General features: G+C 38.7%; 1 protein-coding gene across 10 annotated transcripts in view; it reads right to left on the reverse strand.

The window, feature by feature from the left end:
- The window catches only part of SYTL2 (synaptotagmin like 2), a 1,607,062-nt gene that overhangs the window by 835,351 nt on the left and 746,627 nt on the right, over positions 1–25,084 (reverse strand). For 9 of the 10 annotated variants that reach the window (XM_044071181.1, XM_044071180.1, XM_044071175.1 and 6 more), the window contains one exon: positions 7,561–8,083. In XM_044071181.1, the coding sequence (XP_043927116.1) occupies positions 7,561–7,661 (101 nt within the window). In that variant the 5' untranslated portion in view covers positions 7,662–8,083. Of the gene's footprint in view, positions 1–7,560; positions 8,084–16,714; positions 16,719–24,266; positions 24,281–25,084 lie in introns of those variants that run through there. The other variant, XM_044071179.1, reaches the window with a different exon arrangement.

A 25,084-nucleotide genomic window follows, 5' to 3' on the forward strand; every position in this document is an offset into this window, starting at 1 on the left:
TTAAGTTTGTCAACAATGTCAAAGTAGGGAATTGTGTCAAATGCCTTGGCCAGGTCAAGGTAGGCAGTGTAAACCATTCTACCCTCATACATTGCTTTGGTGGCTTCCCCAAAGAAATCCATCAGGTTGAGTAGATATGGCCTACCCTTGGTGAAACCAAATTTGGTTGAGTCCAGTGTCTAGAGGTTTTCTTTGTCATTATTGGTCATTTCCATGAAAATTCATTCCATGGCTTTGCATATCAGACTAGTGAGACTTACAGGTGTGTAGTTTCCAAGGTGTGTAGATGGCCCACCTTTGTGCAGAGGGATGACTGTTGCTGTTCTCCATTCATGAGGCATGAAACCTGTTTGGAGGTTACAGTTAAATAACAATTCCAGATGGCCTGACAGATCATGTTTCATGCTATTTAGAAGGCATCTTGGGATATTGTCTGGGCCCAGTAATACAGTGTTCTTACAGAGAACATTAAGGACTTGTTTCCCAGTGATAGCAGGTGGAGTTATACCTGATGGTACTTCCTAAGGGAAGGCTGATGGGTAAAGCTAGAGCCAAATTTGTCAGCCATTAGGTTTGCTGTATCTTCTGGCTCAGTACAGGTGGCTCCATTTATAATGAGCTCGGCACACAACTGTGTATTGCCTTTGAGGTTGCTAACATAATTAAAGAATGCTTTGTGGTTGTCCTTGGCCTGAAAGGGAAAATTTACCTCAAATTTGGCTATGTTAGACTTTGATTTGTCCTCCGAGTTGTTTGTTTAGTTTGATGAGAGTGCTATTATCCTTCTGACTGCTGCACCTCCTACATTTTGCCATGATTTTCTTCCTTCAGTTATACAGCCTACTGATGATGTGATTCCACCAAGGTGGCTTGTTTATTGACTAAGTTCTGTACTTCTTCCTGGTAGGTACAGCTGCCTCTATGCAGCTATTAGCATGCTTAGACAGCAGTGTTCTCAGGGTTTATGGGGGCTTGAAATTTTGCCAAGCTATCACCTAAAAGGAAGTTAGCCACAGTGTAGTTTCTAAATATTCCAGGGTTAGCTGGGGTTTCAGGTTTTATTTTTACTTCAAAGGAGGTGGTCTGACCTTACCAGACATTACACTAGGGGGTGTGCAGCACTTTCCCATATTAGTGAGGACCAGATTCAGTATGATTGCACCCCTTGTTCATGTATTGACAATCCGTCCCAGGGAGTTGGTGTTTATAAAATCCAGGAATGTCTGTGCCTATACATTTGGTGTCTTACATGATTCTCAGTTAACAGCTCAGTAATTAAAGTCACCCATAAATATGGTATTGTGTTGGATGGTAAGTATTTCCAATAAGTTTAAATACATGTTATTAGTTTCCTGGGTCATAGAGGGGGACCTATAGTTTGCAAAGAATAGGTAACGGATTTTGCCTATGGTGATTTGAACATGTAGAAGCTCAAGTGCACTGTCCTCTTTGACCAACCTTGAGCTATGTTTATTTCTGATGTAAATTAGAGACACCTCCAGCTTTAGTTCCTGTCTGTGTAGTAACTGGTCTATATGTGTGGAAAGCAATATAACCTTGCACTGTCAGTGTGTTCTGTGGCTTTAAACCATGTCTCAGTAACCGCACAGGCAGCAGCATTCTCAAGGGTGAAGGGAGCTTCTAGGTAGTGGAGTTTTTTGTTTAGACTTTCTTGGGTTTTATTTGCTATATCAGAAGTCATTTCAGTTTGGCATTGCCTAAAAAGGTTACTATGGGGGAGTACAATGTCTTAACTAATACAAGAAAGCCCAGAAGGGAGAGGTGTAGACCATCGCTGGCAAAGCAATGTGGTCTGTTGACCATCTCCTTCCATGCTGACAGATATTGCACCCCTTAGAATGAGGGACAAAATATTTTTGTGCTGGAGACAATTTTATTATTAAGTTTTTTTTCCAGTACCTTAATTACAGATTTGGGAGTGATAAAACGAACATACAAGGAGTGGCAAACAGGAGAGGTTTGTATGAATTAATAATGTGGTTGGAGGAGGGAGGAAGGGATTGAGAGGGAGAGATTGGGAAGAGGATGATGGGACATTGGATTCAGACAGACACTGTTGACTAAGGATACATTGTTGCAATTTCTTCCAGTAGTTTGGCATTCATAGTGGTAGAGTGAGAATGGCTATCATAGTATATCAAGTCTTTAATGAGTTTCCAGAAAGTTTAGTTTTTGAGTTGAAGAGCATTACCATCAGTTTCTTTCTTAGATAACAGTATTGTGTATCCTTTAAGGTCACTTTATATTCATGTCTTAATTTTTGAAATCCTATATAGTCTGCTTGTAGGAGAAAGAACATCCAATTGCCCCCAGGCTTGGGCTATATATCTGCCCGAGGCTTGGTCTACATATTTTAGCTTAGCCTTTATTTCTCTGGTTAGCTATGGACAAACGTTTCCTTTTATTTTAGTTTAATAATGGAAAAAAACTTTTCAAATGTAGGGTTCAGTGGTGAGTTGAAGACATCTAATGCTGCTGAAAGGATGTTACTTCATATAGGGAAGACCAATCTACATTTTGAAGCTCAGAGCACAGACACTTTTTTATTTCTGACATAATCTTTGTGTGTTATAATTAAAGTTGAGTGTTTAAGGTTCTTCGGAAAAGTAATTTATGTAGGATGGTCATATTGAAGACAGGTAATAGTAACTCTTTATTGACAATAGGGCCTTTCTGGTTGGGAAACAGGCAAATTATAAAAAATTATTTAAGGTGAGAAATTTATTGACATGGTTTTATGAGACCGAAGGAGATCAGTGTTTAATTCACCAGTTATTATACCATTACTGTATAAAGAGTAAAATACAACACTGACATCTTTGTTTTGGAAGACCTGGGAAGTCAACAAGGAATGTTAACGACAGCAGTAAGTTGTCTGACATAAATGCTAATAATTTGGTTAATAGCTACATTGTAGACATTTTGCTTGAATACCTATTTTCTATGATTAGGAAGGAGGATATCCTTTACGTTTCTTAACTGGAATCATTCTGTCCCATCCAATTTTTGTACTAGGTCTGTTGTATAAATGTTTCAAGAAGGAAAGAGTCAACAGGAGGATTAAAGCCAAGATTTTTATCAATCCAAAGATGTGGGGACTGTGGGTTGAAACTCAAGCTTTGAAGTTGCCCGGTTTATTAAGGCTCTGTGTGTTTAAATATTGAATTTTAAAACCCTTTGTTAGGTCTCTATTTGTTGTGCTAATAGCATGGTTATGAGAGATGGTGTTAGTAAGAGATGGCTGGATTAATGAATTTGAGGAAAGGGCGGAAACATTAGATTGTCTTGAACTCAGGTTTGGACTGACGTATCCAGCCAACAGCATAATATCATTTGTAGGAGGCAAGCAAGATTCCCCAATATGCTTATGTGAAAGAAGTCAGGATCTTGCTATGACTCTAATGTATAGTTGCTTGCATATGAGTTAGTGGGTTTACATATTGAATCTATCCTCAACCAGAAAGACACCAATATAAATAAAGAGCTACTATTTAACAGTGATGCAAGTAGATCATATGGGTATAGTGTGATAAAAAAGGTAAGTCATGCCTAGATAGTTCTCCTATGGAAAGGTGGAAGAGTATGGGGAAGTTAGTAGCTTAAAAGTTTAGTATTACTAGGCAGATTTGTTCCAGAGATTGTGCAGAAGGACAGAAGGAGGACCTAAATTAATGAGTGAAGAGGAAAGGATTTCGAAAGATTAATCAGAATCAGTGAGGATGGAATAGCAAACACGTTTAGCCTTATCAGCCACCCAAGGCTACAGTATTGTAGAATGGAAGAGCAAAGCAGATATTTTAGTGAAATTAAGCCATTTACAAATGCCATATCTGTCACCTAGGATTTTACTTAGTGGTTGAAGTCTGAACTGTCTGCAAGTTTTGCTGGATTAAAAAAGTAACCTTATTGTAAGGTTTCGAAAGAAGGATATTATGTGGACAAAGCCTTATCTACTAACTTAGTTTCTGCTGAATGAGGGAATGATGATGCGTGATTTTTTTGTCCAGATTTACTGGTGAATGAATATCTTTGTAAAATAGAAAGGGATAGGAGAGGATACTGCAACCTCTTTGATCAACCACCTTATCTGACACCAAAGGATTGCTGTGTGAGATCAGATATATTGTGGCCACAACCTTATCTACCACTTAAGACTCTGCTGTGTGAGGTCTGATTAAAGGGAAAAGAAGTGAATACAGAAAGTGGGAAGGGGGGGTGGAAAACATGGCATCCAAATGAAGAAATCTGTTAGAAAAGGAGCCTTATCTGATAGATAACATGGTAAATATGAAGGGGGGACTGGATGAAGGTTAACATCTTTGTAGGAAAGGGCTACCACAGGAAAAGCTGCTCCACTATAAAGAAAGGACCCCCTGCGATAGAGTTCCATTAGTGACAACATATCATCCAGAACTTAAAACAATCTGCAGTATCCTAAGAGACATCCAACCTATGTTCAGAGAGGATGGCAAGTTAAGAGACATTTTTCAAGCACTCTTACTGTGTTCCTTTAAAAAATCACCAGTTCTACAGAATCTTCTTGTGAGAAACACATGTAGACTCAAACAGGACATAGTCCAAAATAGCACAAAACCCTGCAACCAACGAAGATGCAAAACATGTCAGATGACTTGGACAGCTTCAAACATAACAATTCTGCATGACAAAGATTTTAAAGTGCAGGATTCATTTATATGCACTTCTAAAAACTTGGTTTATCTAATAAAATGTAGGAAATGTCGAAAGACATATTATATGGAAGAGACAGGCAAGCCTCTTAGAACTAGGACGAATGCCCATAGACATAAAATTACAAGCAAATTGACCAATAAACCAGTGGTGGCACAATTTGCCCAATGTGATCATTCTGCATTGGTATGACAGTTATGGTTCTTCAAGAACACTTCCACATACCTTTAGAAAAAAAGAAGAATGGAGACTAAACTAATTCAGTTACTCAGTTTGACAGTCAATGGTTTGAAACTGGATACTGACTTTAAGAGACACTACAGCACTTAAGATCTTTTCCCCCTCTGAGCAACTAAGAGTGGACATAAATGAAGTGTGCTAAATCAACACATGTTTCTTTTTATTATGAATTTACCCTGATTCTACCGACCTCACAAAGTTAACAGTAACTGTTAAGATTACTTGCTTTTTATATTTTAGCACCTATGTATTTTATATATATATATATATATATAAGGAAATGATACGTAGCACTTTAAGATTTAATATATATTTTTATAAAGTTCCCACCTAAACTGCTATTTAAATGCAGATAATGTTCTACTATTTATTAGGTCTGACCTACCTTTCATTTGGATTTTATCTACGCTTTTACAATAAAGAATTTTGAACATTTGATCATCTGCTTGGATATATGTTTCAAGGACTGCTTTTGTGAACTGAGATATATGGTATCGTGGTATATTTTTCTCCATCATGTTTGGCTTCCTTGTTTGTTTTCATTGATTTTATATTATTATTTATTGAAGGAGCATTTGCCTCACTACAGCACTTATTGGATTTTAATATATATATATATATATATATATATATATATATATATATATATATATATATGTATGACAAAAAATAATAATTTTCACATAAGGCAACATTCTAGTCAGAACAGTAGTAACTTTAAACTTGACAGTCAGTAAGGTTTTAATGTTCATACAGTTTAACAGTATAACAAACCTTTGTCCAGTGGTGGTGTTATTCAGAGATATCTATCAGAACCTTACACTGACATAACAGCACCTTTTTTTTCCTTTCTCTTTCTCCTTTTCTCTCTCTTACAGACTCTTTCCTCCTCTCTTTCTTTCAGTTAGCTAAACTACAGCCTCTGTAGTTTGCTAAGTGCACACAATATCCATAGATTCTGACCTATCATCACAATGAAATGGACATTACTGCAAATTCATATGTTTTAACTAAAACATGTTATCTCATTAAGACTGCACATTAAGACAGACTAACAAATTACAGATTAGAACTTCTTCCTTTCCTTTTCTGGATTCCCTACACACTTCTTGTATTATTTTTTATGTTCTCATTAAATATCTGCACAGTGTGTGAGCTTTTATTTTCTTTGCTAAGTGACCATTGACTATAATGAAATATGCAAAACTTTTTAATTTTTGTAGTGGGACATGACTTAGCCTTCTACGGTTTCAGGCTCACACATTTCTCACACACACAAAGCACATACACCCACGCACTGTGAATGTCTCTAAGGATAAAGTCATACTATATATCTAAGCTGCACATTTTTTTGTCCACACTGGCATTTTGAAAATGTCACTTTTTTACTTAACTGAAAATAAATGATGTACTCCCTTCTCTGGATAAAAGTGGATATTAAAAACACTGTATCTAATGTCAGTAACTTAATAACTTCTGATGAAAGTCTCATGCTAGCCCACAATCTCAAACTGCAAAATTTATGCTGGTCAAATAAAAGGTATTACATCATGTCTGTGTTTCAGTGTCTTTGTGTAATAAGGTGAATGAATCAAGCAGAAAACAGGCACATGTAAATGCTGTCTAAATTAAGTATTTACAAAAGACAGTGCAGACACTGGAAACACCCTGTCATACAAAAAAATGTGCAAATTGCAAAAAAAATGAATCAGTTTGCTAGAATATACAAAAACTGTAGTATTAGAGATGAGCAACAATATGAAAAGCTGTTTCAAAGGCAAATACAGACATCAAGATACATTAGTAAAACATAATGTAAGAAGTATGAGACAAACCGATGAAAGACAAGCAGAAAATGGAGGCAGCAATGAGGGAAGTATTACTTGTGTATACAATATATGTACAAATGGCAATGGAGAGTGCCATAACATATTAAACATATTAAACAAAGAAGCACAGATAACGACAGTGATTAACTGATTGATGTATGAAAAAATGAAATATATAAATTACAAAAAGAAATATAAACAAAGCAGTATGTTATGTTAAAGACAAGGTCAGAGTAATAGGCTATGCAATAAAAACAAGTTTTCTTGTACTACGGGAAAGGGATCTTACCTGTCAAACCAGGGATGATTGATAGTTTCCCACTCATAAGAAAGAGAGAGGAAATACATGAGACAGAGAACAGAACACACATAACTGTGGAACATGAGGTGCAAAACAGAGAAACCGTAACTAGAGCTGAAGCAAACATCAGTTATTTTCAATGTTGAGCAAATACAGAGCAAAATAAGATGGTTCAAATACAAATGTCAGACAAACGAGAACCTTTTACTGATAGGTACATTCATTCTTTGTGTGATTCTGTAGCATTACTTCTCAAGATTTCCAGTGATATCAATATGCTCTACCTGTTTACAGGCAACAAAATGAACAAAACATAACTGAACCTGCAATTAAATAATCTGTAGCCTGAGGAAGAACAGGGCAGGCAAGGTATTAAGAGTTACACAGCTTCTCTTATTTATTAACTTACTGCATTATTTCAGGCACTGAAAAACATAAGGGATCACTGTGGTAATGTGTACTACAACCACGAGCACTTACCTTACTCTTTCCTCTTCAGCCCTCTTAAGGTCGGCATCCCGCTGCAGAACCTTCATGATTGCCTCCTGCTCCTCCGGGGTAAGAAATGTTAAATCAATCATCTTGTCTGTTACTTGCCACACAAATCAAAATTAAGTACTTATGTCTTTGACAGCAGTCTAAAAATACTGATGGGGACAGGTTTTGGAGTTTTTTCCAATTAACTTGATATACACCATATAAATATAATGCGCTGAAAATGACGCGTACAAAAAATTCTGGTTAATGAAATAGTTTTCTTTTCAGTAAACCATTAAGTTGCTGTACAGACTACTTCACAGACTTTAAGACATTAGGGTTTCTTTGGTTTAGAAGAGCAGAGGAGCAGTATTTTATTCTGTTAAATAACTTTCAGAAAGGTGCTGGATTCCTTGGTCTGCAGATTGTGTGTTCACTACACAGATGGAAACCATTGCTTAGGCAGGATTTGTAGTTTTCATTCATTGATGTTCTCAGATATGGCACTACAGCCTCCAAGCATGACCTGTAAATAGGAAAGAGACACGGCATTACATTTAGGAAAGACTTGACGCCATGCTGCACCTATCAAGATTAAATCATTCCTATGTCCTATGAAATTACTGTCTCTCAAATGAATTATTTGGACACAGATGGTCTAAACAAAAAGTACGGAAACTGAATAACTTTGGAGTAATATTTTGCTACTTTGTACTTTGGCAGACATTTAGAAAGTAAAGATGTTCTAACATACAAGGCCATCTCAGACCCAGTCTTGATGGAGTTGCTGCATATTCGTAAGACAAACCCCACTCGAACAACCCGCATGCAAGGACTTAACCTGGTCTGTGACATTAACAGAACTTGTTGGCAGGATAGATTTGTGTCCCAAAGACTTTCCCATTTGTGGAATAGACTCCCTCTCCATGTCAAGCAGAGTACCTCTCTAGCTCTCTTTAAGAGGAACCTGGATGACTGGATGGGAAACAGAAAATACACCCCTGGGATCCCACCTGTGTCCTTGCTGGACAGGGGAAACAGGTGCTGACTTTGAGGGAACATGGGCAAAATTCTTGGCTAGGCTTATAAGTGCCTCTGGGACAATAGCCTAGTATCGTCCTATGAACCTATGTGACTGAATTTTTACACAGAAGCCAATGGCATGCTGACCAATAGTTTCCACAGTGATCATGTTACTGTGATGGCCATGAAGTATCACTGTTGATATTCGTGCAATAGGTACTGGAATAATGTCACAATATGACTACAAAGTACCAGTCTGTGATTACAGAACTTTAAACCCAACTAAACTCAAAACTGTACAGTTTTGGATAGAGACATGTCGACTCTCATCCCTTCATTCCATTCCATGCTGTGAACAGACACATCTAAAATTAATACAGGGCTAACGCCTGCTCGAAATCTCAAAATAAAGTCTGGCAGAACAAAAGGAGAAAATAAAAAAATGGGTCTGGGGGTAACAATTTTAAGGTAAAGGAGGAAATGTTAAAAGTTAATGCAGGAGGTATTGCTCACTGGGGAGCTGTAAATAAATGAAAATAGATATGGAATCAAAACATATTAATTACTGACCATTCCTTAAATATTGATAGACTGAAAGAATGCATAGGGAAGAGCAATAAAACAAGTGTTCATTTTCCTGAAATACATCTTCCTGAAGCTAAAATCAACTTTTTACATTATTCTTTTCAGTGAATTGCATTTCTTCTGTACTGTTTACAATACATTATACTTTTCAGTGTATTGTATTTCTTCTGTATGGTTTAAAAATGTGATTCCATCAACTGAATTTCTGTAATTTGTGCCATTCAGTTAATAATATTAATAAATCCAGCTTAATGGAAATGTTTTTCAGGAAACTGAACAAAAACTTGCAAGAAAAAGTAAAATACTGGACTGCAAGAAAGGTAATGGGAGGATCATGTGTGACACAAGGTTACTAGTTCGGAATAGATTTTTATTTTTTTTCTGTGAGCCAATGCAACTAGTAAAGGTGTGCAACTCACAGCCAATGAATGAGAAATCTTTTCTGCTAACTGTGCAAACATGCTGGGCAGCCTATCAAAAACACATTCTGATTAACTGGTGCAGTGGTACAGTGGTAGTGTTGTTGCCTCACAGCAAAAGGTTCCTCAGGTCAATTCTTGGTTTGGGTGCCTTCTTTGCGGAGTCTGCATGTCATCACTGCATTCATGTGGGTTTCCTCCGGCTGCTCTGGTTTCTTCCCATGTTATAAAGACATGCATCTGGAGCATTTCTCCCTGGGCCCCTGGTAAAAATTGGCTTTGTTCCAAGTCAGACTTTTCCAGTTAACAAATGTTAAATAAATAATAAATAACTGACTTGTCTAGAGTCACAAAAACAGGCAAATGGAAATCAAACTCAGGACTACATGATAAAGTTCATTAACAGCTTACAACCTTAATTCTGTACACTAAACAGTCAGTTGGTATTTTACATGTATGTGACCCAATGAGAAAACATCCCATGCAGAGTCTATGAAATAAAACATGAAGTAGTATCCACAAGAGGATTTTGTATATACCCAGTAGTCTACTATGCATGGGAAAATAAATAATTCTGGTGAGTGGAGAAGGTCCAATTTTTAGGACTCATAAAATGCAATGACTCACTGCATTGTACTAGTGAGATTAGCAGAGTTCTGCCATGCATCCTTTTCTGTCAGTTCCAGAACAAGCAAAGTCGATATTATCACTGGTCGACTATACAGGACCAAGCGATGGACAAGATCATTTCTGAAGGATATATGACACAAGGATATGGGTTTGTGGAAATAATATACAGCTGGAACTGGGCAACAAAACATGATTATCACAGTTGTTGGGTTACTAAACTGACATGCACAGAACTGAGTAAAATAGAACTCTGGAATGCTTGAAATAAGACAAACTGTATGATGCAAGGATTCTGAACAACATGTAGGCACTAACATTTTTTTAGTACAACCACACCTAGTCCTGCCAGCAGCAAAGAGATTAAGATGAGAGTTGGTCAGGGTGAGTCACATCTCAGAAATAAGAAGGAAGTATATACAGACTATAGGGTGTCGTCCAGACTCCAATCAAGAAAGAATAATTTTGTTAAGCAAGAATTGACTTCTTAAAGTTCTCTTTATGTTATTTGATGCAATGATAGTAACTCAGTCTCACAAAACAATTATTTTTTTAAACATCTCTACAGGTTTGCACAGGAAAACAATATCCTGAGATAAAGTATCCCTATACATCTATTAAGCAAAAGCAGGGATTTTATTTATTTATTTTATTTTATTTATTATTTATTAGCTGGGTAAGTGAACTGGTCCAAGGAACTTGTTCATCCTTTTCAGCCATGACCTAAAGCAGACAACATAAGCAAATGTAAAGAATTTCATGTAAAGCATAAATGTCAGAGAATGATAGTTGTCACATAAAAAATTAGCAAACTCTGTAAAATGCACAAATAAAACATCTGTTTATCAGCTTTTATCAGCTTACCATTTCAAAATGATCAAAACAATAGTACAAGAGAGTAATGGCCCACCTTTCTGGAAGCTACATAACATTACTGTTTATTTCCTCAGTCTGTATGAACCCTCTGACTACCATCAATTCCAGTTTAGTATGTGAATCCAGTCCTGTTTGCTTGGCCTATCAGTCATTTTTCCAATATTCATGATCCTGGGGAAGCTAGGTGCTATCCTGGCACTCATCATGTATAAAGCACAGAAGTAATGTGTGACAGAACAACAGTCCAGTGCAAGACACAATATACACACCTATGGGCAAATGACAAATGAGCAACTCACCTAGAGGACATCTTTGAAAAGGGGATGGAAACTGGAATACCCAGTGAAAACCCATGCAGAAACTTGAAGGACATGCAAACTCTGCACAGAAGGCACCGTAGCTGCGTAATAAACAGAGTACCAAGTGCTGTAAAGCAGCAAAAATAAATTGTGCGTCACTGTGTCAGTCTTCTGCAAAAAAAAAACTAGCTCTCTTTACACCACATAACATACTCTATTCATCTATCTCTACTCTTCTTCCTTACCTGTTGTGTTGTACTTCCCATTTTAAAGCTGTACTAACAATTATGACATCCATTCTGGTGGCGTGCAGGGATGCAGCCTTAACCACAACCCAGGCGACTGATGAAGCTGCAGGGAATGATGGGCATGCCTATCCTGGTGGGAAGACTGTGACACATGTATGCCTATCCTGGGGGGAAGGCAGTGACACAAGCATGATTATCCTGGTGGGAAGACTGTGACACAATCATGCTTATAGTGGGAGGAAGGTGGTGACACAAGCATGCCTATCCTGGGGGGGGGGTGACACAAGCATGGCTATCCTGGGAGGAAGGAGGTGACCCAAGCATGCCTATCCTGGGAGGGAGGCGGTGACACAAGCATGCCTATCCTGGGAGGAGGTGACACAAGCATGCCTATCCTGGGGGAAGGAGGTGACATAAGTATGCTTATCCTGGGGGGAGGCAGTGACACATGCATGCCTATCCCAGGGGGGATGGCGGTGACACAAGTATCTCATGTGATGATACCTGGCGGGAGCTGTGCACATTGTTTTCAGAAAATGTCCAATGAGGAAGTGGGGGTGGACCTGGCTGAGCTGCCTTTGAGGAGGGGTGCTATGCTGAAATGTCCCTATTGTACGCCCACTCCTTAGACTTAACATGTCACTTTGAGGGAAGGAAAAGTGGGTAGGTCATACAAGAAAAAAACTCTGAAAAGAAGTGGAGACTTCATACCCTAGCAGAACAGTAAGAGGAAAGTTAGCATCCAATAATATTCTGACAACAGTGACAGACTGAGTTTGTGACCCCAACGCTCCAGGTGCTCTAAAGCACAGGAGGTACCAGAGACCTACAAGTTCCCAAGAAAATGTTCCAGCAGCTGACTCAACCACTTCTTCATGCTGCCCGAGTTATGCACTGAGGAGATATCAAATGCACTACCTTATATGGACATGTGAGACAGGACACATGCCATACTGAAGAATCCACACTAAGCATGTGCAGGTGACTTCTACTTATGTTCAAAGGTAGTCACTCGTCATGTGATCCAGGAGACCACTAAGAAGCCTAGTCATTTTTGTAGAGGCATAACTGACTTGTGCAGAGTCATGAATTAGCCAAATAAAGGCTGAGGAAATCACATCCTGAACCACAAAACATTAACATCTCAGAGCCTTAATCCTCTGCTACAGTGCCATGCTGGCTTTTTACCAGTGTCCCTCTTGGTGAAAGGTTTATCACAGACATCTGCACTTTCTCAGCCATTTCAAGGCAAAACTCCATGGATGGACAGACAGTTAAATGTAGCAAACTTACTCTTTTGTAAATACTGTAAAGAGTGCAGCATTTCCAGCCTGCAACAGTGTTGCTGATGCATGCTACGTATGTACCATGCATGAATCCTGTCAGAAGTAAACAGTATAACCCTGCTGATATAATCTACTCCTTTCTTCCTCAATGTAATGTCTACAACTACTGCAAAAATGCTTCTCACGCTGCACTGATGGCTTCCTAACATTTGATCGAAGCATGTTACGTCGGTCGAAAGTTAACTGTATGGACAGCATCAAGAAGTCATGTCGGCAGCTCTATACAATCTCAAAAGGAGGAGTGTCGAAAACACTTTACAAACATTAAAACCATACAGCTACATACCACTGGCTAATTGCCATACTCTCAGCACAAACACTGTACATTTACTGTACTTGTAGCACACACATTCTCTCACTTGAAGTCCCTTCCAAGTCCCAGTAATCGTAAAATCCATGAAAACTATATGTAAACCATAAATTTCATGCTTAAATTATGAAAACGAGAAGAAAAAATAATTAAACAGTGATCATATCATTGAAACTCACAACATGTAACATTCAGTCAAAAAGCTCAACCTTTAAGCAGGTTCAAACCTACATTACTGCTAATTAGAGGTACTGCAATTTACCACTGTGCTAACAAGCAGCTGCTGAATGATGGCTGCAAACACATTCTTCAGTCTTTGTATTGCACACACTAACTGGTGCAGCCATATTTATGTAACCCCCCCCCCCCCTTTTTTTTACATTCTTCCTTTTGAGATTTTGGAGAGTTCCTGACATAACCTGTCAACACTCCCTGTATGATTAACTTTCAATTGAAGAACTATGTTTTAATCTAAAGTTAGGAAGCCTGCACTGACCGAAGTGTGCCTCTCAACCTCTTAGCACAAGAAATCTGGACAAAAGCAAAAATAATGGGGGACAAAGGTCTAAAAATAGGGACAGATTTTAAAGAGTGCTCTTATAAACTTTGAAAGCTGCTAGAATACTAGATTTTGCATTGACAAGCATTTTCTGAATAATGTGAAGTCTGAAACTCAGATGTCTGTCATTATTTAGTGACTTCAATCCTCAATGGTTTTCCAGAAAACCCTAAATTTTATGAGGAACAGATCCAAAATATAAGTAAAAAATCTGGATTGTTGAGAGGTATGGACCCAAAGCTTACAAAAACTCACTGACCAAGCCAAATGTCAATCCAGTTGTCATGCTCTAGCAAGTACAATGAAACACTAAGAATAAAGCATTTGGAACTTAAAAAAAATTTGGAGATACTTTCATATACACATTTTTACTACAAAAGACATGCAGTAGGGAATTGGCCCTAAATTGTGGGTGTGTGTGTGTGTGTGTGTTGTGTGTGTGGAGTTGGCCGGGCTGGCAACTCAACACTGTAAAACTCCACTGCCAATCATGTGTGCAGACAGATGATCCGCTGTGGTGACCCCTAACTGGGAAAAAGCCGAAAGAAGAAGAAGAAGAAGATAGTCAATAGAAATAATATACTTATTAGAAGTTATACAAGACGCTAGCCCAAAGAAGATTTTTCAGCACTTCCATAGCAAGAGTTCAATCATTTCCACCCTTCAGTCATCTTTTGCTGCTCCCTAATACACCACAGTTTCAACAGGAACAGATGACATTTCTAGGACCCGGGCATGATGATGCAAAGTCCTCCACCTCATTATTTCTGAATGAATCCACTCATGTGAATCAGTATCCGTTTAGCAATTTTTTTAGAACGTGATTAAATGATTACATGCTAATAATGTAAAATTGAGTTACTTAAATGCCTGGATTTTACAACTGGCTTAACTGTGAGAAAACATCTCTGCTGTGGTTATCAATCAAATAAGAATCATTCATTTCACTGATCAGTGGGCAGTTTACATTGGGTGAGTCTATCCTAATCACTCATGATTAAAAAACAGGAATATCTCACACATCTAACCCTGGTGTGTCGCATAACAAAGGAGTCTTCTAGTCACTCCATTCAGGACTGACAAAGGATTACTAACGAGCAACAAACTAGCAAGACCTCGCAAAACAGTTAACTGAGGATGATGGTACCACACTAAGGGATGCTGCTAAAGGGAAATCTCAGTTACTAGTTATTCTGGGAATGCACACTTGGCTATAATAAATGTCACTTCTCCCCACAATTCCCCAGCCTTTCTTGCATCTCACAAATGTTCTTATAGCTGAAGTAACCTTTACTTCCTCCTAAACCTTTCTACCAAGAGCTTAGGAGGAAGACTGCTGCAGTAGCCTTAGTTATATAGGTTATATCCTGCCAAGGATATAACAGATGGCCAGCTTCCAAAGCATCAGGGCACCTTCCATGCACCTAAATTGAAAAACAGCTCAAGCTGAGCTGACCAAAAGACAAGTTTGGGCACAAAGCTCTTCAGAGCTTTCCTGGCAGATGAGAGAGGGAGGCTGAGACCTGAAAGGACAATGCTAGGAATTACAAAAAAATAAATGTCCACACCCTGGCTACTGCAAAAGTGATCATTTGAACATCTATTGTTACCAAGTTAAACTTACACAACTGTACTATGTTCTTCATATTGATCACTGCTGCAGTACCTTAGCCACACGGGTGGATTACCACAGCTAACCATATTTGGGAAGAGAAAGGAGAAGGGTCCAGAAGCCCCTGGAGAATGATCCTAGCAAAGCTTGATCTAGACCTGGACAAAGGAATCACACTTATAGTGTTTTGTAAAGGTATGTATAGAGGACCAAATAACTTCTAGAATACTTCTGAAATCCAACCCTTTCCAAAAAGCCATAGATGAAGCTAAAGCCCTGGTAGAGTGTGCCTGTATCCTGCCTGGAATAGATTTGTCAAGGAGAGTACAATAAAAGGTAATAGCCTCAGACAACCATTTGGAAAGGGTTTATTTTGATACAGGTTAGCTTCTCTAATACAAAATTAAGATCCCAAGGAGAGGCCAATAATTTACTTGGAGGCCTCTTATGCAAAACCCATTTCAAGAACATTTTGACATGAGACTGCTTTGAAAGAGGAGGATCCATGGACAGACATGCTACAATGGCTGATAAATGAACCTTGGTAGAGGAATAAGAAAGGTCATAGGATAATAACTCACACAAATGTTGTAAAACCAGAGAACAAATAGCCCTAATTGGGTGCTGGTTACATTGATGGTACCAACTAGAAAACCTTTGCTAGCAGGTTTTCTCACCTCCATCAATACCTGCAGCACGTCTTCAGAAAACAGGTGCATAAAAGGAATTAAGACTGCATAAAAGGAATGAAGACCCTATCATCAAGGCAGTCAACTGAAGATGATTGGTGTCAGGGTGTATCAAACACCCTTGTTCTTGTGTGAGTAAATCCATTCTCTGAGGAAGCTTGTGGTAATTATCCCTCACCTTTTCAAAGAAGGGAGAAACATGGTTGCCTAGCCCAGAAGGGAGTCACTGCAATTACATTGGGAGATTATTTCTGAATCTTCAGAAGTACCCTGAACATTAGTGGAAAGCGTGGAAAGGCATACAGGAACATTTCTGTCCAAAGAAAGGAAAAGGAATCTGTCTTTCAGGACTTCTTGCATGGAATCCTGGAACAGATTTTCACCAGTTGATTGTTCAGAGAGTAGGTACAGAGGTCTATTTGAGGAAATCTCCACAGATGGATAAAATCTTGGAAGACCTGTTAACCATTTGTGAGGGTCTGCCCTAGTCCTGTTCAGCTTGTCTGAGAGAATGTGTATGCCTGTAGAGTGATAGTGTGATGCTATATCCCAAACTAACATGACTTATCTGCAAAGAGGGCATAACCCGGTTCCCCCTTGCTTGTAGATATTGTCTGTAACCACTTGAAAAGGTCTTGAGGACCAAAGACAGTTCAGAGAGTTGTGTACCTTGATCAGGGTAAGCATTTCCTTGATATTTATGTGCTTGCATCTGATCTTGGTGTGTCACACCCCCTGCACTTTTATCCCTCCTGAACTGTAAGCAAAGCCTGAAGTGCCTGTGGTGAGTGACTGCTTTGGCGTAGAGAGGGATAAAGGGAGACCTGGATTTATGGATATCTGCTGTCTCCAACAAATGATAATAATAATATCAGTCAGGACCCCACATTTCTTCTTCTTTCAGCTGCTCCTGTTAGGGTCACCACAGTGAATTATTTGTTTTCATTTCTTCCTGTCCTCTGCATCTTGCTCTGTCACACCAACTACCTGCATGTCCTCTCTTGTCACATCCATAAACCTTCTCTTAGGCCGTCCTCTTTTCCTTTTGCCTGGCAGCTCCATCCTTAGCATCCTTCTCCCAATATACCCAGCATCACTACTCTGCACATATCCAAACCAATGCAATCTCACCTCTCTGGCTTTGTCTCCAAACCGTCCAACCTGTGCTGACCCTCTGATATACTCATTCCTAATCCTGTCCATCCTCATCACACCCAATGCAAATCTCAACATCTTTAACTCTGCCACCTCCAGCCCAGCCACCTGTCTTTTCATCAGAGCCACTGTTTCCAACCCATATAACATAGCTGGTCTCACTACCATCTTATAAACCTTCCCTTTCACTCTTGCTGGTACCCGTTTGTCACAAATCACTCCTGAGACTCTTCTCCACCAACTAGACCCTGCCTGCACTGTTTTCTTTACCTGTTTTCCACAGTCCCTGTTACTCAGAACTGTTCATCCCAAGTATTTAAACTCATCCACCTTAGCCAACTCTACTCCCTGCATCCTTACCATTCCTTTGTCCTCCCTCTCATTTACACACATATATTCTGTCTTGGTCCTACTGATCTTCATTCCTCTCATCTGTAGGACATACCTCCATCTCTTCAGGGTCTCCTCAACCTGCTCCCTACTCTCACTATAGATCACAATGTCATCCGCAAACATCACAGTCCATGGACACTCCTGTCTGATCTCATCTGTCAACCTGTCCATCACCTTGCAAATAAGAAATGTCTCAGGTTTGAAGTAATCCCACATTTATGCTTTTTATATTTAACCTTATGGTTTACATAAATGGAAATTATATACTTATGGATTAAATTACATGTGTTGATAGCTTTATTAAATTATGAATTTAGATTTTGGTTTTAAGCATGTTTTAATGTGTTTATAATTTATGTCACATGACTAACATCTGTCAGTATTTGACCATTTTTTTATGGCACCCTTAGTTTGCATCGTTAGTAAGCATGTTTTTAATGTGTCTATAATTTATGTCACATGACTAACATCTGTCAGTATTTCACCATGTTATTTTATGGCACCTTAGTTCTGATGAAGTCCTTAGCAGTATGAAAGGACAAAAGCAAATTTGTTCAACTTCCAATTTCCAAGCTCTGTGATCTTGGTGTTTTGGTTTGGCTTGGTTTTATTTTCCAGACTCGTGCTATGTAATTTTCGAGTTTTGGCTTGGCTTGGTTTTATTTTAAAGACTTTTCCTATGTTATTTTGGTGGTGTTGTTTTGGCTTGGTTTCATTCATTATTACAATTTTTGTAGGAATGACTGGTGTCCGTTTTCTAGTTCAATGACATACCACCTAGTGAAGTATTTCTTTAAATTTTTCCTATTTTAGAAAGAAAACAGAGAAAAATAAGGAAAATACTGGACTATAAGGGTATAAAGCTGTATTTAGAAGTTGCATTTCTCATCTATTATGCCGGTAGTAGGGTTTGGGAATCTTTTCAATGTTTATGGGAAGAAGATTTCTATACAGAAGTTGGCTTTCTGCAAAACTGATATTTGGAGGCTGGGAAGGTTTTTTTTTTGAAATAGAGGAGATAGTGGATGGCAAGTATCAATTTTGGTTTTATTTTCTAATGCTTTAACTATGGATACAGCTGGATGGACAAATAAAAGGTCATCTGCCACTATAGTTTGAAATAGCTGGACTTTAACATCTCTTCAAATCTTATTCAGCCAAGTTAGCAAGGGTGTGGTGGGGCAAATGGTATCAAAGTTTCTTGCACAACCACTTTATTCATTTATTTATTAATTTATTTTTAATTTGCTCTTTATCTTTCATATCTTCTGGCAATGCATTATTGGCTGCAGCAGTTCTAATGTACAGCCCAGTGTAACACATTTGTATAACATTAAGGTTTTAAAACTACGTACACAGTATAAAATACCAAAAAGAGTAATACAATAAAGTAAGGAAACCTTATTTCTCACGCTTCCCCAACTATGGAATAAGGACAATTTAAATATTTGTTTACAATTGAAATTATAAAAATTAATAGGAAATTTAAATTTATTTTCCCACAATAATTAAAGTCTAATGTATGTATATTAACAAGCTTGACCCAAAAGATCTAAATGCAAACAGGTCAAAAGTATGGTGTCATGTCTCATATGTTTGCTCACTGCAGAAAAAGCTCATATGATCTGCCTGACTTTTTCATGTACCACTACTTAAAAAAACAATGAAACAGTATGTATTGTATTCTAATAGGGGTACTTGAACAAGATACTGCAATGTTCAACTACTTCTGCATTAGGTATTTGTCATGTCTAGATACAGATCAGTTAATGTGTACAGATATGCTACATAACCTGCTTTCAAAAATAAGATGTATTTGGGGGTACTAAAAATCCTTTCCTTTCCGTTTGCTTACTTTTAATACCCTTCACTACTTCTGTGAAAACTTTTTTCAGTGAAAATGCAGCAAAGATATAAGAAATGCAAGACTACAGTTGTTACACAGTAAAGATTCAGGAAAGATATATAAAGCAACAAACTGTTCTGAGTAAATATTTTTTTTATTTTCTGTAGAAAATGGAGTAGAGCTTCAAAAGTATAATTATCAATTTCTGTCTCTCTCTCTCTCTCTCACACACACATACACACACGCACACACACACACACACACACACACACACACACACACACACACACACACACACACACACACACACACACACACACACACACACACACACACACACACACATTACATTACTTGGGGTTACAACATTCTAATTATCTATGCAACTCATATTTGAGGAAAATTATTTGGATTTAAAAGTTTGACCCAGATGGAAGTAAAGGGTCATGACTTCTCTACCTAATGCAAAAAGAGTGATTTGTTTAAGGAGTACGTTAAATTAATATTTCTGGAAATTGACTCATTCTTTGATATTCTTCTGGAGTTTCTTCAAGTAAATTACGCTTTCTTTGAAAATAAGCTCAAAAGTTATTCCGGTCAGTATGAGCTTCTGCATTGAAATTTTACATTTACTTTTAACTATCCTGGATCATCTCATGCCAATAAATATTGTCTGCTTGTTTGCAGCAGCTGCTAAACTGTCATAATCGTCAGAGGCAGACAGACTACATTTGTCACTAGTTAGGGGTAGTGATATAACAAGCTAGCTGTTAGTATTTTTCGTATGCCATAAGTCTGCTAAAATTCTTATTTTGCACATCAATGTGCAACAGTATATTTGCTTATACATTTAATCTTCAAACTGTATTGTCTAATTACTTTAAGTAATAAATTTCATTATTTTATCACAAAGGTTTGTGACTGGTTGTTGATGCATGTACAAGGAATTGCACTAATCTGATAAATTATAACTGTTGATAACTGCCTCTTGGGAAAGAGAGAGACAGAGATTGACAGAGGGACAGAATAAGACAGATATAAGTTAAAACTACCATAAACTGATAGTACAGTTGTCTCATTTTAAGACTATACAGTGACTGTGCCCTTGTCATGCTGGATTGGTCTGGCTGATAGCTGCAGGCTACCATAACAGAAGGAAGGGGCAGTAGCATTGGAAATGGCATTATTAGCCCCTTTGTGAAAACTGTAGACTCATTTAAGGACCTGGGTATATGGGTAGATCCAGCTATGAGTTCTTCTAATCATATCAACCAATTGGTTAATGACAGTTATAGAACTATAGGTTATATAAAAAGATTGATAAAGTCTAGGAAATCAAAAATGATGAAGTCATTGTTTGTTAGTTACATTAGACCCACATTTGAGTATGGAATAACAATATGGAAACCATATAAGAAAACAAGCATGAATAAACTGGAAAGAGTACAGTGGAAGTATACCAAGGGCATTCATGGATGTGAAAATTTTAAGTTATTATGAAAGACTAAAATATCTAAACCTGTACAGGGCCTCTTACAGATATCTAGGAGGAGATCTTTTTCGGGTATATAGGGTATTTAGAGAGAGCTACCTCAGGGAATGTTTGGAGTTACCAAAAAGTACTAGAGAATCATCTTGTCTCCTGTCGATCTTGTCTCCTGAATCTGATTGACTTCTTCGAATCAGTCTCCAGAGCTGTGGACGAGGGTAAGGAGGTCCACACAGCCTATCTGGACCTCGCCAAGGCCTTCAACACCATCCCCCACTCTGGAATCATAGATAAACTTACTAAGCTGGGCATAAATCCCTACGTCACTCAATGGGTTGCCAACTGGCTTACTGACAGAACCCAGACTGTAAAAGTAGCCAACTCCAAATCCAGCTCCAGACAAGTGACAAGTGGAGTACCTCAGGGTTCAGTCCTGGGACCACTCTTGTTTGGCATCTACTTCTCTGAAGTACAGGCCAACATTAAGGGACTCTGGCTAACAAAGTTTGCAGATGACTGCAAACTGGTAGCCATTATTGAATCCCCAAATTATGTGGATATTCTACAAAAGGGCCTTACAGAAACAGATGCCTGGTGCCAGAGCCATGGGCTCAAGCTTAATGCCAAGAAATGTATAGTCATCCCCTTTGGAAAAAACATGTACCCATGAGCTACCACATAGGTGGCAGGACACTAAACATTGAAAATGTGATGAGAGACTTAGGGACACAAGTGGACAGTGGTCTCACTTTCGATAACCACATCGCCACAACAGTCAGGAAATCCTTCTACGTGGCACACCTCATCACTAAGGGCTTTTCATCCAGGAAAAAGGAGGTCATTGTCCCACTGTACTCATCCCTCATTAGACCCATTATAGAGTATAATGCCCCATTTGGTATGTACCTCACAAGACATCTGCACCAGCTAGAAAGGCCACAGAAATACCTCACTAAAAGAATCACAGGCCTAAATCAGATGCCATATGCTGACCGTCTAAAAAAACTCCAGCTATACTCTGTGGCATATCGTCTACTCAGAGGCGATCTCTGCTTAACATACAAGGCCATGTCAAACCCTGAGCTGTTGGACGTGCTCCACTTAAAGAAATCCCAATCCCTCAGAGCCACAAGCTCCAGGGATCTAAACCTTGTCATCACTATAAACAAAACATGCTGGAGAAATAGGTTCCTGACCCAGAGACTCCCCATACTCTGGAATAGACTGCCCATACATGTCAAGCAGAGCACCTCATTGGCCCTCTTCCAAAGGAACCTTAATGATTGGATGGGAGATAGGAAATTCACCCTGGGGATCATGTCAGTCACCCTGCTAGACAGGGGCCCAGAGAAGTAACTATTGTGGGAAAAAATTTCCAGGGAATTGTTATGGCTAGGCTTGCATAGGCCTTAGGGCCGACAGCCTAGTACCAACCTATGAACCTATGAACCTATAAAGTACTAGAGAATCATCAGGCAATCTATGCAGATGATTCTCTGGGAATGAGAAGTGCACTAATCAGTTCTCTGACAGAGTATCTGATGCATGGAGTAACTTCCAAATTACATTAAAGCAAGTACTAATTTAGATATTTTTAAAAACAGCCTGGACACTTATTATGAGAAAAAGTGTTTTGGTATATTGGCAAGCTAGAAGGCATGAATGCCCGTGCTTGAAATATTTGTATGTATGTATGTAACACTGTGTGGAAGAATGCAAAACCGTTTTAGCCAAGATACAATTACTAGTTGGCACTGACAGCTACTCCTCTTAAGAGTGAGGTGCGTGAAATCCTGGGAAGTCAGTGGTTACAGTTTCAGTCTTTGGCAGTGAAGTATGAACTTTATTTCTGAATTGATTAACTGACGATTATATCAGCCAAAAGTTGTTGCAAGTGCTGACAGTCTACTGGTCAACAGTGAAAATGGGGCCACCAACCATCCAGCTTATTTATTTGGTTAAACAAATTAATAAAGGAAATAACATTTAGATTCACAACTGTGAGAAGAGCAAGCAGTTCAGAGTGCAGCTCTTGTTAATGATATCATCCAGGACACCGACTGACGGATGTGTTAGTGCATTAACTCTAAAATGGACTCTGCATAGCTGTAAAACAAGATCTGGGCTGCCAACACTAAAAAAAAACCTAGAGGAAGAAGTTACACAGATGTCAATAGCAACTCTAAAACTCCACTGCTGCTATACAGGAAGCCTGTTGCTGCAGTCTACCTCTTTAATGTAAAACTGATGGAGATGGAAGGCAAGGTGCAGGGCCAAGGAATCCTTTTTACATATGCAAAGCTGATGTGCAGGCAATATCAAAGGGCACTTTGTACATTTTCTGTCCTGGGCGTCTACAGGCATTCTGTACATCAGCAATGGAACAGATATTTTCTGTCAGCTTTGAGACCTGACAACTCAATCCTCTATCCTGAGGACTCAGTAAATAGTTACTTTCTTCATACAGCATGAGTGACACAAAGGATGGTTTTCATAATGTTTAAAATGCATAATTAAAGTTACACCCAGTTGGATTACTTTATTTGAGAAGGAATCAGTGACCACATAAGGGACATGTGTTTGCTGTGGAGGAGGAGGAGGATTAACAACAAGGAAGTACTTTGATCACACTGTCTAGTTAGATGCTATGAAACGTCAAGTGAAATCAAAGAGCAGTGCAACTTCACTGCCACCTTAGACAGCAGCAGGCCTCTGTAAGTAGAATCTGCTATGGAAACTTGGACAACCTTTATTCTCAGAAAACAACCACAGGAAATGTATTTATGAATGAAATAAAGTCATGAACACAATATGAGTTACTGTTTGCCTTCACATCACGTCTTCAAGAATACTCACAGAACTTCACCTGCAGGAAGTTTAGACTAATTCGGCACAGAGTATATCTCATATCAGGTCACATTCAGGTTGATAACACTAGTCAGAATATCCATCTGACTCTTATCAATCAGCATGACTATCCCTCTATCCATTTACAAGCCATTTTTTCACATGGGTTTGGGGTGTCAATTCAACAGTGACAGTCATCTAGATCCAAGGTGTACACCGCCGAGTGGCTAGCACTGCTACGCTAGCTCTTCCACACCACACCCTCACACCTATGGCCAATTGAGGGGGTCCAGTCCACTTACCACATGTCTAAGGAATGTGGGAGGAAACTGGACCACCCCATAGAAAACCTACATGACGACAGGGAGGACATGCAGACTCTGCACAGAAGACACTACAGCCAAGAACTGAACCACAGAACCTCTTGCTGAGAGGTGACAATGCTATCTGCTGTGCCACTATACTGCAGGATTAAGCTTATTATTACTGAGTAGCTTTAGTCCTCTGAGCTAGACTGTCAGATTAGTACTATGAGTTCTCAGACATCAAAACAGAAAAAAGTAACTTAAACTGAAGTAAAAGGTGCACTACAAGTCAAGCGCCAATAACAGGCAAAGCACAGCTCCCATAATATTTAGGAGGTATTACCTGTAAAATACATATTTTTACCTGGATGAACCTTCTAGGTTATTTTGTCTTATTTACAGAAGAAAACAAAGCTGATTTTTATGGGTCTAGGGGAAACATTAAGGGTACTGGGACAATTCCCAGCTCTCTATCCAACAATGCACCATGAAGAATCTCTGACAGCTTTCTGAACTGTGTCATACCCCTTATGTTGACAGCATCCAGCTCTCTGGCATTTAGAGCTGTTTGATAGATGCCACGAAGGGTTTCAATTTAAGCCAAAGCTAGATTGCCAGGATTCTTTTACAATACAGCATCCATGAGGAAACACGCCATTGTTTTCATTTACTTTATAAATGAAAACTGTAATTCTGTGCCTCCACTGCATAAAGCCATTCAGTATTCAGTACCAGAGAAAAAGTCTTCAGTCCAGTTTAATGGCCTGCTTTACATGACAGCTCTAATTATAAATGAAGAATACATAGTTTTGGTGAAATGACAAAAGCAAAATTCTGTTTTCAAGCTCCACCTAGAAGCCAAACTATGCTGACCTTTGCCCTCATCCATCACCTCTGAT

This window comes from Protopterus annectens, chromosome 5.part0, assembly GCF_019279795.1.
Source record: "Protopterus annectens isolate FY-2018-M chromosome 5.part0, PAN1.0, whole genome shotgun sequence".
Lineage (NCBI taxonomy): Eukaryota > Metazoa > Chordata > Ceratodontiformes > Protopteridae > Protopterus > Protopterus annectens.